The sequence below is a fragment of the Cyprinus carpio genome, chromosome A23 (genome assembly GCF_018340385.1).
Source record: "Cyprinus carpio isolate SPL01 chromosome A23, ASM1834038v1, whole genome shotgun sequence".
NCBI classification, from domain to species: Eukaryota; Metazoa; Chordata; class Actinopteri; order Cypriniformes; family Cyprinidae; genus Cyprinus; species Cyprinus carpio.
The window spans coordinates 16,525,990-16,541,876 of record NC_056594.1 but is presented as its reverse complement, the minus strand read 5'-3'; the positions used below and the strand labels follow the sequence as shown (position 1 = coordinate 16,541,876).

General features: G+C 37.5%; 2 protein-coding genes across 3 annotated transcripts; one reads left to right on the top strand and one right to left on the bottom strand.

Moving 5' to 3' along the window:
* Window positions 1-270: 270 nt before the first annotated feature.
* LOC109048523 (zinc transporter ZIP10) lies at window positions 271-7,404 on the bottom strand. The gene is given in 16 exon segments (XM_042713981.1): window positions 271-691; window positions 694-772; window positions 916-989; window positions 992-1,096; window positions 2,024-2,302; window positions 2,395-2,443; window positions 2,567-2,686; window positions 2,776-2,945; window positions 3,024-3,201; window positions 4,427-4,577; window positions 4,773-4,996; window positions 5,355-5,511; window positions 5,837-5,860; window positions 5,965-5,977; window positions 7,190-7,229; window positions 7,231-7,404. Coding segments are annotated over 16 exon segments (1,872 nt in total). The 3' UTR covers window positions 271-656.
* Window positions 6,534-15,171, top strand: LOC109047965 (E3 ubiquitin-protein ligase NRDP1-like). Of its 2 annotated transcripts, XM_042713450.1 has the most exons (7): window positions 6,534-6,697; window positions 8,933-9,032; window positions 10,811-10,926; window positions 11,613-11,884; window positions 12,095-12,230; window positions 12,383-12,486; window positions 12,841-15,171. In XM_042713450.1, the coding sequence occupies exons 3-7, from the start codon at window positions 10,837-10,839 to the stop codon at window positions 13,193-13,195; spliced, it is 957 nt and encodes a 318-aa protein (XP_042569384.1). In that variant the 5' UTR covers window positions 6,534-6,697; window positions 8,933-9,032; window positions 10,811-10,836; the 3' UTR covers window positions 13,196-15,171. The 2 variants fall into 2 exon arrangements, with proteins under 2 accessions (XP_042569384.1, XP_042569385.1); XM_042713451.1 differs by lacking the exons at window positions 6,534-6,697; window positions 8,933-9,032 and having other exon boundaries at window positions 11,505-11,884.
* Window positions 15,172-15,887: the final 716 nt, after the last annotated feature.

Below are 15,887 nucleotides of genomic sequence, written 5' to 3'. Positions count from 1 at the left end.
ATCATATAGGAATTTTAACTTCTTTTTTTTTTTACCGCTCTGGTGGCAGAAATAAGTATCCATATATGACTGTCAGGAAGAGATACATTTTTCATTTAACATTAGTTTTTTTATTTAGAACAATTAGATTAAAAAAAATGAAATTATAACTAATATAACATTACAGTCAACAGCCATAATGTCACGGTGGCTATAAATTCATAGCCACCTTTTTGCTAGAAACAATGAAAAATAAATTATTTTTATTGTAAAGATTTTTTTTATTTTTTTTTTATCATTTTAACAACAGCCATGTTTAATACATCATTAAAAAGCAAGTTGCGAAACAGAAACATTTATATGATACATGAAAGGCATACTGGCAACACGGCATTCAACTCAAAAGGGCAGGAATGCTTTCATCAGACCATTCTTATAGCTGAGCCCTGGAATTTTCTATAGATGTCATCATCTTTTTTTTATATATATATATAAAATTCAGAAATTCAGCTTAGGTTCTTCAGAATATCCACACAGTGTCTACACAGTAGTTCATTATGGGATGAGATATGTACATAATACTGCTTGGATAGAAATTCTGGTGTGGCATCCTGAGGATCTCATTTGGATAGTTTTCATTTCCTTAGACTTCTCCCAGGCTAAAAGCAATTTGGTCCTCAAAGAGGGCGATGCAAAGCATGATTGCCCCCCCTATCAGCAGGCCCAGACTCTGCAGGAGGAAGCGCTTCAGAAGGCTCAGAGATCCAGCATCTCCATGAAGCATTTCAGGCATCTATAGAAACAGAATCACAACTTTAACTTATATAAAGGCATTGTATTCAATAAGACTGTTTTGGATTATATTAGTTTTTCAAGATAAAAATGAAGTCATAGATTAACATGTATTAACTGTATTTTGCCAAACAAAATTATTACCATGTCAGCAAGAGCAACATAAAGGAAGACCCCAGCGGTGATGGTGAAAAGTTTTTCAAGATAACCACTGGTTTAGTGCAGTTTGTTAAAACACCAACAAAGCCCAGCAGAGCAGAGATGACGCTAAACACAGTCAGTCTGCGTACAGGCCAGCCTGCAGCCAACAGCACCGCCAAATCACCTGCAGACACAAGCAAAGAAATATATATAAATCAAATGAAGACAAGAGGAGAGGAGTATATAGGTAAAATATTTAAAAGAGCGTTAATCTGAGTCCTGCCACGCACCACAAGCAACTGGTTTCCCATTTTATTTTACAGTCTCGTGGAACAAATAAAACACAGGAAGCAATAGCCCAGGAGAGATAAGGCCCAAAATAATAAACAAAAATATAATCTAACTGGAGTAGTTTTTACCTCTAACTAAACTAACAAAGAACAGTCAGAAAATAACAGGATTGTACCCTAACTCCCTTCCTGGCCCCCAAAACAGGAGAAAACAGTAAACAAAAATGGCACCCACCTCCCTACAGCTTCCAAAATAGAACAGCAAAAACCAAATAGGCAAACCTTAAAGTAGCTGCTAAGAGGGACATTAATCACCTGCAAGACAAACTAACAAGTACAGAAGATATAAATCTCTATAACTAAAACAACAGAAGTAAGGGTTGGAAATATCACAATAAACAAATAAACGAAAATACTACAATACCAAAGTAGAACACTAAACAGCTCAACCACCACCAGTTGTAACTGCAGCAACAAGCTGGGCAGGACAAAGACCAACGCTCTGGAGAAAGCTCTTGGGGAACGTTTTTCTCCCAGTCTGGTAGCTGGAGCTCTGCTTTTATGCTGGCTCACTCTTAATTGGTAAGCAGTTACAGCTGGGAGCAATCAACTACCTGCCAGGCAGATTGAGTAGGAGGAGTCAAGAAGAAACAAGGAAAGAAAAAAAAAAAAACACATTAAAGAAAGTATAAATCAATAAAGACTTCGTCTCTGGACGTATATATTTAAAATATATATATATATAATGAACATAAATAACAGAAATGACTCGAAATAAATATAGTGTTGGTGCTCATGACATATATTTAAATCGAACACACCTAACTCATGGTGAGGCTCTTGGAAGATGAAACTGGTGGAGAACGAGAAAATGTTTAAGTTAAATTTATTAAGATTAAAAAAAAAGCTTTTATTTCTAAATGAAACTTTAATCAGTAATAACGTTTAAGTACCAATGGCTAGTCCATCTGTGAGGTTATGTATCCCATCTCCCATGACCACCATCCATGCCATGCTTCTGATGTCCATCTTCCCTGGTCCAGGCTGCCCATGAGAATGGCCATGCCCTGCACTCTCATTCTGATTGGCTGTTGAGGTACCTATGACAGAGTCCAGATTAATTTATACGTTCCATAATCATTAATGATTTTCTTTCTGGTTTGCTCTTCCTCATGTCTGAAAATAAACATACCCTGCAGTGTGTCCAGCTCCCTTCCAGACTCTGCATCATGTTTCCTTTTCTTTTAATTATGTTTGAAGAAGGGGCCAAATAGGAAAATGAATCCATAAATGGGAAAACCTCTCCACATCTCTTTTACTTAAGTCAGCAAGTCATGATTAAAGTCCCACTGGATGAAACTTACCTTGAAATGTTGTTTAAGTCCCAGAAGGCTCTCAAAGGCAAATAGAAGGTAAAGTCCTCCCAACACGCTCAGACCCTTGAAAACAGCATCCTGATGTTGAATGTGTTGACTGAAGATGGCCTGAAATCACAAACAATATTCATCTATAGAACTTGAATTATTACAGAATAATACTTTCTTGAAATTATGCTTTATATTGTATCACTTACATGGGGCAGGAGGTGCAGGAGGGCATCTCCACATAATGTGCCCACTGCCATGCCAGCCATCGGGCACAGGAATATTTGAAGGATGGAAGGTTGAAGCAGAGGTGCCAGTCCCAGGGCAAACAGGGACGGCAAACTGATAACAAAGAGTGCCAAGGAGGCCCATCCTAGTGCTGAGACACAATGAATATGTTTAACCTGCACTATCATGAAAACAAAATTGATTCTGATATCACACTTTACACACACACCTCTCAGGAAACTCTCACTGGTTTTGCTTCCCTGCAACTGCACCTCTGTGTGCCGCAGACACACTCCACTGTCAATCTGGAACAGGAGGGCAGGGCACAGGAAGGTGAAATGGGCAGGAGTGATATGGGATGCTTGGCCCAGGCCGAAGTTCCACAGGAGCTGGGTCACATTTAGACACTGCAGTAAGGGAGTAAGAAATATGAGGTCTCTGAAATACTCCATTATGATCGGTCATTCAAAGCTTGCGCTGCTTCAATGTCTCTCGTATCACACTGCAGACTCACTTTCTCTTGTTTTCTATGAACACAACTGATGCCATGTTGTGTATCAGTTATCAGCTGTAGTGAAAATGACCTCAGAGGACTTTAAGTGATAATATTACTGTAACGTTGCAATGGTAATGTCACTATAGGCCCATGGTTTTGTGCATTGTAATGGACTTTTTACTTCCTTATTGAGCATTTTAGGATAAAACACAGGCAAAAATAGGTTTTTTTTTTTTTATTTATTTTTTTTGCTATAATGAAGCCTGACAAAAAACTGAAATTATGGTGTAAAAAGTTTAAATTATGGTATACATAATTATTTGATTAAATGATGACTTTTATCTTATCATTTTGAGTTTTGTCATAATTATGACTTTTCATTTCATGGTTTCAAACTTGTTAATTGTTTTTCTCATAATTTCGACTTTTTGTCACAATTCCAGATACTTATGTAATATTTCTGACTTTTAACTTTTGACATTTCATAGCATTACTTTTTTTGGGGTTTTTTTGTCATAATTGTGACTTTATATTAATAATAATATAATAATTACTACATTTTAGCTCATAATTTAGATTTTATCTCATAACTGTGTTATGTAATAAACACAATGTCACAATTATTAGATATTTATTTTGTATTTTTTATTTTTTTTTTTTTTTGAAGTAGTATTCTTTAATTATTTATTTTTTTTTTTATTGTTGATATTGTTGTGTTGTTGCTAATCCACAGTTGGTGATATTGGTGTGCTGGTAGTCCAGGAAGTCTTCCCCGGTAGTTAGACCAGCAAGATCTGATCAACCAGCATCACCAGAAGATTCATGATGGACAATCAGCTTTGTGAGCTTTTTGCCAGAGTTTTTTTGCTTTTTGTCATATTATGGCTCATCTGCGGTATTATATAATATTCTGTAACAAGCTTAAACCAGTCTTCTCAGCAGAGACCTCTTATATGATTATAATCTCTCTCCAAAATAGTTTGTGTACCTCACACAGAATAGGAAAAGACAATAGATTGAATTTTACTGTCTAAAGATATCAACAGACCTTTGGTCATGTGATAGTGAAGAGAATTCAGTGGTAGACTTTGTCCATTCGTAACACTCTAACAGGAAGTTTAGGAGTAAATACTCACATTCCCATGAAGGTGTTTCTCTGTCGGATGGTCTGACAGTGGTGACACACTTTCTTCCAGTTTGTGTCTTAGACCAGGGTGTGGAAAATAGTCAGAGTGACCCCGTTCTGCAGGAGATCCACTGATCACTGATTTAATGTGAGGTCTAGGACTGAATATTTTAATGATAAGTCCTGCGCAAACAATAACCAGATCATCAAATACAGTGAAATTGATCTCTGGTTTTGTGGGGATAATAAAAGGTTACATATTAAAAAGTTAACTTTATAGGCACAAACCACAGTCAGTGTAAAGAAGATTGTAGAATGAAAGTGTAGGGAAGATTACAACGTGTTAGCCATCTTACCTTTCTTTGAGTGGAGGTGAGTTTGTGGTTCTTTGAGGATGATGATGGTCTTCATGTGAGTGGGAATGGGATTGGGGTTGAGAAGAATGCTTCACTTCACCTAGTCGGATCTCCAGGACATTGACCTCCCCGAGACCTAAACTGCCAAGCAACTTCTGCAGACCCTCATAGCTCAAAGTCCCATTGTCCCCATACTGAAGGAACAGGCGTTGCAAGTAGTAGCCCTTTAGAGAAGATCAAATCTGAATGACTTTTTACCGACAGACATCATTTTCAAGGTCCACAAATGTCAGTGTCTTTATGATAGTGCTTTCAACATATGTACTGAAACTACAACTCTAACCTAGTTAAATTTGATTGATTGCATCAGAGTCACTGTTGATCAGAGTTTTGCACTCAGTGTAAACCTCAAGCAAAAAGCACTTGATCTCTTTATGTTCTGAAGAACACCTTTAAGGAATGTGGTAGATCTACTTTACCAGACATGTAGGGACGAGTAAACTGTTGATTCTCAAAGACAAGCAACAAAAACAATCACTGGTTACTTAAACGTTATGTTTTGACACAATCATCCAAATGTACCTGCTCTTCAAAAGCTTCCTCTAAGTGTTCCTGTGTAGATTTGACTTGTGTGCTCTCTTTCTTGTTGACCTGGACATGCATTGCCAGTACGAGGATGGCTGGTATCATCACAGAAATCATACAGTGGTAGAGCAGAAGCTTGAAGCTCAGAGTTGTCCTTAAAATGCCAATAAATATGAATAATTTTTGCATGTGGGCCTCAGCATTCAATGTTACACAATTTTAATTAAACAAGCATAATTCAATAGGCATTTCTAAATCAATCCCAAATACAGTCGGTAAAAACAAATTAGGATCCGTACTGTAAAAATCATGAGTGAGAGCCCTGGAATACCTCACATGTTCCTTCTAGATGGAATGAGGTTTAAGGGAGACAAAACTGAGACTTGCTTAAGTTTGCTTCTGCTTCTCAGATGATTCCTCTGAGAAAATAATCCTAATACTCTCAAGTGTTTCCCCCCACAGTTTAGAAGAAATCTTACCAATGTCTCAAATTTCCCAAGATACTTTATTGTTTTTAGAAAATAATTTTAGTAGTATTATTTGTTTTTTCCCACATTTGCATTGATAAGTAAGTTTTATCTAATTACATTATTTCCTAGAAACATACGAAACATTCAGAGCTATGAAAGAGCAACATCTGCAAAGTATTTAAAGATGCCAAGATTGTATTTTAGGCCATGATTTTTGCAGTCTCTTAAGCCCGTTACATGATCTCCAGTATCCTCTCTGTATCCTAGTGTTTAAGCATGAAGCATGGCTCATTGTTTTATGAAAAGGAGGTTAATGTTTCACCAGCAGACAGGTTAAGCCTATCGGAGATCACATGACTGAAGAGGCATTGATCAACTTGGTTTACCTCAAGTTTGATGTAAATTCAACACATTCTCACTCTCATCCTGTCAAATATATTGAAGTACTGGCCCACTGCAACCCTACTTTGGCATGTCCAAGTAACTTTAATGCATCTGTATGTAAAGATGACAGACAGACAGACAGACAGACAGACAGATAGACAGATACTGTAGATAGATAGATAGATAGATAGATAGATAGATAGATAGATAGATAGATAGATAGATAGATAGATAGATCCTGCATAGGTCACATAAATATACGCTCTTAGATTAGTATGCATGTAATATGTTTAAGAGTACATCAGGTAGGCTATTGCTCCTCCACACACACTCTGTCCTGTAGGCGCAGCAGCAGATTCAGTCAGACTTCATCCGCTCGGCTCAGGAAGAGCAATCAGCCATCTAACAGATTACTGCAAATATCACGCGCTCGAAATCCAGGAATCACATTAAGCTTTGGAGGAATACCGCGATCTACGGGAACAGGTATCACTGTCCTGCTGGGTGATTTTCAACGCTTTATTTATGTCGACTTGTACAATTACCGGATAGTAGCACAACACAAACTGGAGGCAAATACAGTGACGAATCATGAACACAAGACGTTATTTGATCAGAACAGTATTTAAATGACATTTACAGGTTTTTTTTTAGTGGTGGCTAGAATTTGTAATGTGACATTTATGGACGTGTGGTGTAATGTTTAGACCAAAGCTGCTCTTTAGGCATGCCTCAGCTAACGTTAATGTTAGTTGGATTTCGTGCTAGTTAGCCACGCTAGCTTCTCAACATCGACGCATACACTTTAAGTGGAATTTTACAGTGAATAAAATACATTTAACGCATTCATTCATTTTTATGTGCAAAAAACTCGAACTCAGTAAGTAAGGCCCGTGGCTGTGATGATTATGTTGGTTGTTTTTGTACAGCACCGTTAGCGAGCTGGCTAATGCTAAGCGCATATTCGCTGTAACACACCAGCAGACGCGTGTTTCAGGCTGGCATAAGCTTCTTTTTTTTACATCGCCAGGAGGTTTAATAGCCGTACAGATGTTTGCAGCTGTTCTGTCATGTCCTCTCAGGTCCATTACTGTATGTATTTTGGCAGAAGTACAGTTAGCTTGTCTGTCTGAACCCAGCGTAACATTGTATTCATATTCATGGCTGACTGTCTGTAATGTATCAATATGCATCTTGTTTAAATAGCTACATCTGTACGTTTAACATTAACCCCTAACATTATTCCATATTATATGCTGCTGAGAGACAGGACTGTCCTGTCATGTTTGTAGACATTTTTGGTGCAGAAACACACATACATACACACACACACACACACACACACACACACACACACACACACATATATGTATGCATGTATGTATGTGTGTGTGTATAGAGAGAGAGAGAGAGAGAGAGAGAGAGCGATAAACAGCCACCATTTTGCAGCATCAAAACTGATATTTTAATATATTATGGTCTTATACTTATTTAGGGGTTTGTCAGACCTGTCATCCAATACATGGTCCAAAATTGAATGGAACAAAGCGCTTTGGACACTGTTAAACGTGTGCCAGCACAGCTGTGCTCTTGGTGATCATGCATCCGTGCCACTAAAACCAGATCTTTACTGAATGAAAGTGAGGAACGCTATCTCTAAAATGGGGGTTGAGGGGAGACATGCTATTCCACCCACACTCTCCCCCATCTTCTGCTTAGACAAGCTAAAATTAGGTCACCACGAGCCTACAGGGACACAACACCACCCCTCACAGAACTGGTATGAATCTGAAGAGATGCTGTGTCTACATAACGCAGCCCCTTTTTTTGCTTTGGATTTTAAATTCAGATTTAGAGCATTGATCTGTGTACTAACTCCAGCATTCCCCTTCTTGTTTTTTATGACTTATTAGATTCCAAAGAAACAGTTTAGTGCTGCTGGATAAAAGCGCTTTATATCACACGTCTAATCCTTGCTGACTACATCTGCTTTGTTTCAATAGGCTGTGGAAATGTCTCCGGTTCACACACACCAAACTGAAAACACAAGTTATTGTGATTCTACTGAGTGAAAACTCATTGCAATGCTAGGGTGTGATGGATGGTTTCTAGGGAGTTGCTATGTGGTAGCTAGGGTGTACTGGGTGGTTGCTTACTGTCTGCCCAGCCACAAGCCTCTATGATGATTTGGTCCCTATGGCTCAATGTAATTCTGTAGTTTTTTTTTTTTTTTTTTTCGCCTGGCAGGCAAACTAGTGATTGGATAAGCCACATTTGAGTCATTGTTTCTTAATTACTCTCAAAGCTCTGCCTACTGATGGCCACCCAAATATATATTGCAAAATTCTCATTTCATTACACGTCATACTATCCAGCCCTGTAATGGCGTGTGCATGTGTAGCTTCCACCCATACATCACCAGGCTCTTAAATGAGTCCGCTCTTAATTCGATTACAATGCATCGAGGCATTAATGGTTTTGGATTTCCACTCAAGAGACAAAGTGGGAGGAAAAAGCATCCGTAAGCTTAAATGATGATGGCCATAGTGTTCAAAACATCTTGAAATGGGAACAGACTAATTGACAGTAAATACGCCAAACTTGTCTGAAGCTTCCCGGAAGGTTTCAAACAGGATTTTTAAAACTTAATTAAATTGCTTTGAAATAAACAGCAGTGTATTGATTGCATCATAATGGATGTCTTGTTTTCTCTTTCTTAAGGGGGATGTTCAGTCTTGCATCGTAAGGAAGATCGCCTTGTCCACCTGACACATGAGGACGACTCATTGTACAGGGATCATGAGGGCTGTGCTTTCGTGAGGTATGAATGCACATTTCTTTTGACTGTTTTACATAATATAGTAGCAGAGATAATGTGCTGTACTCCTTTAATGCTACTGTGTGTTATATAATCACTCAGATCATGCATATTTCATAGAAGTTAATGCATTTTAGTATGGTTTAAATCTTTTGTGCTCTGTGGTACTAAAAGGTCTGCTTTCTGTCTGTTCTAACACAGATGTAATTCTCTATAGGCATTAATATCTTAATGATTTCCACCATAAAATCCAGTCCACTTTGGAGCTTATTCTGGCTAAGAACTGTTCTTATTTGTAGTCCAGGAATGAGTTTATCCTAAATCGCTGATACCGAAATAGTAAATTGGCACTGAAAACACTCAAATATGAGAAAGGTATGTCGATTTTGTGATAAGTCTTTAAGTAGTGATTATTGTGAATATCTACTTCCATTATACGTTTACTTGCAACAAAGTGGTAAGTGATACAGTCACAAGCTATCATGGTGCATTTAATTTTAAATATACAGCTAAATGGAAGTTGATTTTGATCATTATGGAAAAATGGAAACTGACTGACAAAATGTCTTGATGCTTGTCACAGCTGGTTAGGACAAAAAACAATTGTAAGTGATGTTTTTTATTACTTCTCGTTTTTATCGTATCACACCTCCTTTTGAACACTTAACTGTTTAATGACCGCCTTTCTAGTTTGCAGTTTCTCAAAATGAAGTCAGGAAAGAAGTGAAATTTCAATCCTCGCATTATTAATCTTAATGCAATCTCTAGGCCACTCAAAATTGTTTCCCATTATGCTGGGGTTCTAAGTGGGCCGCCACACTTCAGAGTGGACCCATATTTCTTTGATGGCACATTAGTAGTCTCAGCATACACACAAACACACACACACACACTTTTCACTTGAGAGAGATGTGTTGACCAAGTGTCTCTACAAAGAACAAAAAGAAGGTCACCTTTGTACAGGAAATGCGATCACGTTACTTCCGTATTGTAGTGGGACATTGAGTGCCTCCATGGTCAGCTCAAAATGCCATATTCATTAAACCTCTATCAGATTACCTTTAGTGCTTCTAAGGAGTTTTGTTCTGAAACCTGCATTTTAAAGCATCATCGACACGCTCCTGGCACAAAGACTGTCCTACAAGCAAAATGAAAGCTGTGCTTTGGTTTGGCCAAATTTTAAGGCTGCGTCACCAGTGTCCATAGAATTGAAGTATTGTTAAAAAGTTCAATCTGATTAATTAACTCAATGTTCAATGACTCGTTTCCCAATATTTGTGTGAACTGTGTTAGGTTTATTAGACTACTGCATTGTTAGGTTTTAGAATAGTCATGTTGCAATGAATAGCACAATTTGTAATTAAATTCAGTTAGTACATGAATTCAATCAAGTCATATACTGCTCTTAATCGTGTAGTGCATTTATGATTTTGATTATCCAGAAGATGTGTATCTTAATATTTTATCATTTGGCAAATTTGATTGTCCTTCTTTCATTTTCATACCAGCTGTTAAATCTTGAAATTGAGAGAAAAAAAAAAAAAAAAAAAGAAACTCAGATAATACATTGGTTGAAATCCCTTTGAGGACTGCTTTCACAGTTCTTCTGTTCCTGTGCTGGTTTTAGTGTTCAGTTAAAAATGGCCAGCAAAGGCTATAAGTCTTCAGTTTCATTCTGTTGTCCATCCAGTTCTTCTCATGCATCTCTGTCTCAGAGGCGATTGGCAGGGATTTGATTGTACCGGTCTCACAACACATTCTTCCTGCTTGCTTCGTTTCAGATATCAAAGGATTCTGGTAATGTGCCATGGGGTACGACGTCACCAGGTTCCAAGGAGAGGTGGACGAGGATCTGTTATGTCCCATCTGCAGTGGGGTGCTGGAGGAGCCAGTGCAGGTCGATATTTATTTTCCATTCAGCTGCAACATTCTAGAACACCCTGAGAAAGTGACAGAGGCTCAGCCTGTGTCACGACATTATGAGTTTGCGGTTATTCGATATCATTGCTTCAAGATCATTGTGTGAATGTGTCTCACAAAGGTCCAAAATGGATTTTTATTAAAAAAAGTAAAATGGTTAGGGAATCGAGGAAATTTACAGGCTATATATTTCTTATAATAAAGAGTATACACACAATGTTAAATAAAAAATAAAAAAAAAAGATACAAATATTAATACAGTTATTAATAAAATTATTATTATTTCTTAAAATCAATGAAAATATAATAATAAAATAAGAAAAATAATACTTTATTATTCAGTTAGTTATTTTATTAATTAATAAAATAGTAGAATTATTATTATTATTATTATTATTATTATTATTATTATTGGTAAATTAGTTATTTAATTAATTATTAATAAACACAAAACAATTTGATTATTATTATTGGTAAAGTTAGTTTTTTTTTTTTTTTTAGAAATTACTGTCTTTGCCAATGGGTTTATTTTGCTCTTTCTTTCCCTTTTTTAAGATCAAAACAAATACACAGTGCAAAATGTCTGAAAAATGCACTTCAGCAAGAAAAGTCAATAGGCATTGAGTTCAGGTTACACCCTGATCAATCTGTCTGTTCTCTCAGGCCCCGCATTGTGAGCATGCATTCTGTAACGCCTGCATCACACAGTGGTTTGCACAGCAGCAGAGCTGCCCTGTGGACCGCACTGTGGTGACTCTTGCCCATCTTCGACCCGTTCCCCGCATCATGCGTAACATGCTTTCCAAGCTGCAGATCTCCTGTGATAACGCCGGCTTCGGATGCACGGCCACCCTTCGGCTCGACCAGCTGCAGTCACACCTCAAGGGCTGCGAGCACAACCCCAAACGACCCGTCACGTGTGAAGAAGGCTGCGGGTATCTACCATATTCATCTAGCTCTCACTTAGCCCATGTGCTGTATGGATGTGTTTGACATTAGTGCCATGGTTTACTGCTTTTTCAGTGTCTTTTTCAGCTCTGCATTAAGCTGTTTTTTAATGCAGGAATGCACCCTGTGTGAACAGCCCTTAATTGTCTTCAATGTTTGTTTGACATTTTAATCACATTTGCTTTTTTACTCTGCAGGCTAGAAATGCCCAAAGATGAGATGCCCAATCACAACTGTATTAAGCACCTACGCAGTGTGGTGCAGCAACAGCAGACCAAGATTGCAGATCTAGAGAAGACTGCAGCTGAGCACAAGCACCAGCTTGCAGAGCAGGTCAGACCTGTGTGTTTTTCATGCTTTATCATGAGGCTACGTAAATATCCCTGTCGCAGTGAATTTATTTGAATTTAACATCTATGGATTCTCTGCCCTGATCATCACACAGCACACTGGTTGTTAATATTCTCATGATTTCTGTTATTCAGAAACGTGACATCCAGCTCCTGAAAGCTTACATGCGAGCAATACGCAGCGCTAACCCTAACTTACAGAACCTGGAGGAGAGCATAGAGTACAATGAGATCCTAGAGTGAGTGATATGTTCTTTTCCTGAATCTTTTTAAGTCCATATGATTTCAAGATAGACTTTTTTTTATATATTTATTTATGTTTTTATATATATATATATATATATATATATATATATATATATATATATATATATATATATTACAACCATATTAATACCGTTTAAATTAAAACCGTTGTGCTGCTTAATATTTTTGTGGAAATCTTGATATCTTGAATATCAGTCTACTGTGTAAACAATGAGTATGTAAATTGCTCTTGAATACTGATAAATTACTGTTGTGTAAGTAATAATGCTAATCCCATAATTAATAATAAGATGACTTTCTAACTAACTACTTTTGTTTGGCCACAGGTGGGTGAACTCTCTCCAGCCCGCTCGCGTGACCCGCTGGGGAGGAATGATCTCCACACCCGACGCCGTCCTCCAGGCCGTCATCAAACGATCGCTCATAGACAGTGGATGCCCGTTGTCAATCGTTAATGACCTCATCGAGAACGCCCACGAGCGTAACTGGCCCCAAGGCTTGGCCACGCTGGAGACACGGCAGATGAACCGCCGATATTACGAAAACTATGTGGCTAAGCGCATCCCGGGCAAGCAGGCCGTGGTGGTGATGGCCTGTGAGAACCAGCACATGGGTGAAGATATGATTCTGGAGCCGGGTTTGGTTATGATCTTCGCTCATGGCGTTGAGGAGATCTTATAGTCTGTACATAGGTGCGTGCCAGAGACTGAATTGATTCTCCCCTCTAAAAAATTCTCAGTTCATCCCACTAAAAATATCAAGACCTCTTTGGCAGTCGTTACCTCAAATTTTAAGGACGGACACAGGCAGAGAAAGTTCTCCGCTCGTGGACTTCCAGCATTCCCTGTTCTCTTTGCCTTAAATGGACATTTTTCAAAAAGTGGACACTAATGACAAAAACCAACTTGAAACATTATCAGGGACGATGGTACACTTATGTTTTAACATTAACATTGAAATCAAAAAGATTTGAAGTGATGTCTAATTTCCCCTTTAACATTTATTTCCCTCTTGAGAGCAAATATATGTCACTCACAGCTTAAGACAAGTTAAGACTCTTGTAAATACAGATGATAAAGAAATATAGACAAATATATGTTCTTGTTCTACTAGAGTAGTGGACATTTTTGCTGTTTTCATCTCAGTTTGCTATTTAGAGTAGAGTGTTTTAACTACCATGGATCTCAGTGATTTTTTTTTGTTTCTTTTTTTTTGATAGAGCTATGATGAAAGTTTGGTAGATAAAGAACTCTGCTCGGTGTTTGCACTGTGTGGTGATTGGAAAAACAAGATGTCATGAATCTCATTTTGTGAAGATGTTTGTGGAAAGAGTAATGGAGAGGAAGTATATGATGGAAATCAACGGCTGATTTGATACCTTTTATTCTACTCTTAAATTTTCAATTAAATTTCCTCCAGAAATAATGTTTTTATTACTTGTATCTTCATTATTTTCTACTGGCATCACTGGCTATTACACTTATTATTAATCAGAACCAGATTTTTCTTCTTTGATACAGTCTTAGTGACCTCAAAGTTTTTTTTTTTTCTTAAAGATTTACCATATGCGAAACCAGAAATGATGGATGAAAAGCTTGTGACTCGAATATGAAGTATAGAAACATTGTGAAAAATGACCAAACTACAGCTGATGTAAAACATGATGTCTGTGTGATCTCCTGCAGATGCTCAACCATATCTGGACCCGTTTACTGTGGCTTACATCAGAACCGTTTTTTATCCATCATTTGCCACAGCACCTCTTGATGAATTTCAAAGAATAAAGAGAGATGGAACGGTTGAATGTTTGTGTATATTGTGCAGTTGACTCCTGGATAAGTGGTTTAAGAATTTATTTTGCATATTTTACGTACCTTATTTGTACATAGTTGATTTTAGAATCAGTTAACTTTTTGTTGTGCGATAGTTGTCTCTGCAACCAAAGTTTTATTGTGTTGTATGCACATCGTGCTTGCTTTTTTGTTGTTATCGTTGCATGGACGCCGAAAATGTAAGTGCAGCCAATAGCAGCTATTCTCAAATATATCTTCGGAGCTATTGTGTGTCATCTCCTTCAGTGTTACATTGACCTGAATGCTCATTGCGATGTTTACAGTAGCTTATTTGCAAATGTTGTTTAATAAGAGCTGAAAACTATTGACCCAGAATGTTTTACTCAGCAATATTCATCCAGGTCTATGTGAATTAGGGAGAAATGTCTGTGAACTTTGCCTTATCACACTTCATCCGATACTTCACTGCATAATCGCAGTGTAATGTGTCACATGGCTTCTCTGCGCATCGTCTCGCAATCACACCCTGAAGCTGGAGAGATTAAACATGACCCAGTGTTTCACTTCTTGGTTCTGATGGATTTGATCACCTTCCATATTATAAATGAAATGAAAGTTCACTTTTTTGTGTTCAATTTAATAAAACGGATGCGTTATCTCTTATTCGACACGCAAGACTTACTTGACTCTCAGGTTTTATCATCTGATGTCAGGGATGAAATGTTCAAAGAGCTCATGTTTCCGCTGCAGCATTGTCCGTGGATGTGGCATTCTTCTGTTTGTTTGTTTTTGTCTTTTATTCTTGCTTTTGTGTTGTGGGTTACTGACAGAATATGAATAAATATAATTGATTTTGCAATATGACACCAGTGTCTTTGTCTTTATTATCAACACGGTAGCAGGAACCTCTTGTAGGTTGTGTTGTTTACATCAGCTGTTTTAAAAAATGGCCAGAGAAAGAGCTTACTTCCTCATGTTTTTAATGTTTTTCCTCTTTTCTACCACACAATGTCACTAAAGTGCAATTTAACTGTTAAACTGAGCAGTCCATGGAGTTTTAAAGGATTTCTGTTGCCATATACCATCATTTGCAGCTAAATTAACTCTTATTACTGTTATTTGGTGACTATGTGGTCACTTCTATCTGCTGATCTCTGTTCAGTGTTTTGAGGCCAAACACATATATTCATGTGCATGCAGGATTAATCCTCCTGTTGTTGGTATTTTCTTTGACCATCCCATAGCCACTAATGCAGCAAGTCATTTTAATCCAGCCCATTATAATACTAGTGAGGATCGGAATGTCACTTTGTTCAAACATTACCAGCTTCTGCTCAACACGAAATACACTGACTAATCTCTTTTTTGGTAATAATATTATTTTATGGATTTGTGCATTGCATGTACAGTATATATAAACAATATCTATCCATCCATCTATTTGTCTGTCTGCCTGTTGTTCTACCTCTATCTATGTATTGTCACTCCGTCCATCCAACAATCTAGTTAGGATTTCATTTTGATAAAAAACAGTTAAACAGTTTTCTTTCATGTCTCTCTAATAGATGAAATGGTCTGTA

Bases quoted from the DNA above. Each gene is read 5' to 3' on its own strand.
- LOC109047965 (XM_042713450.1), top strand. From the start codon at position 10,837: ATGGGGTACGACGTCACCAGGTTCCAAGGAGAGGTGGACGAGGATCTG. The intron at 10,927-11,612 runs GTCGATATTTAT...CTGTTCTCTCAG, and splicing joins TGCTGGAGGAGCCAGTGCAG to GCCCCGCATTGTGAGCATGC. The intron at 12,487-12,840 runs GTGAGTGATATG...GTTTGGCCACAG, and splicing joins GAGTACAATGAGATCCTAGA to GTGGGTGAACTCTCTCCAGC.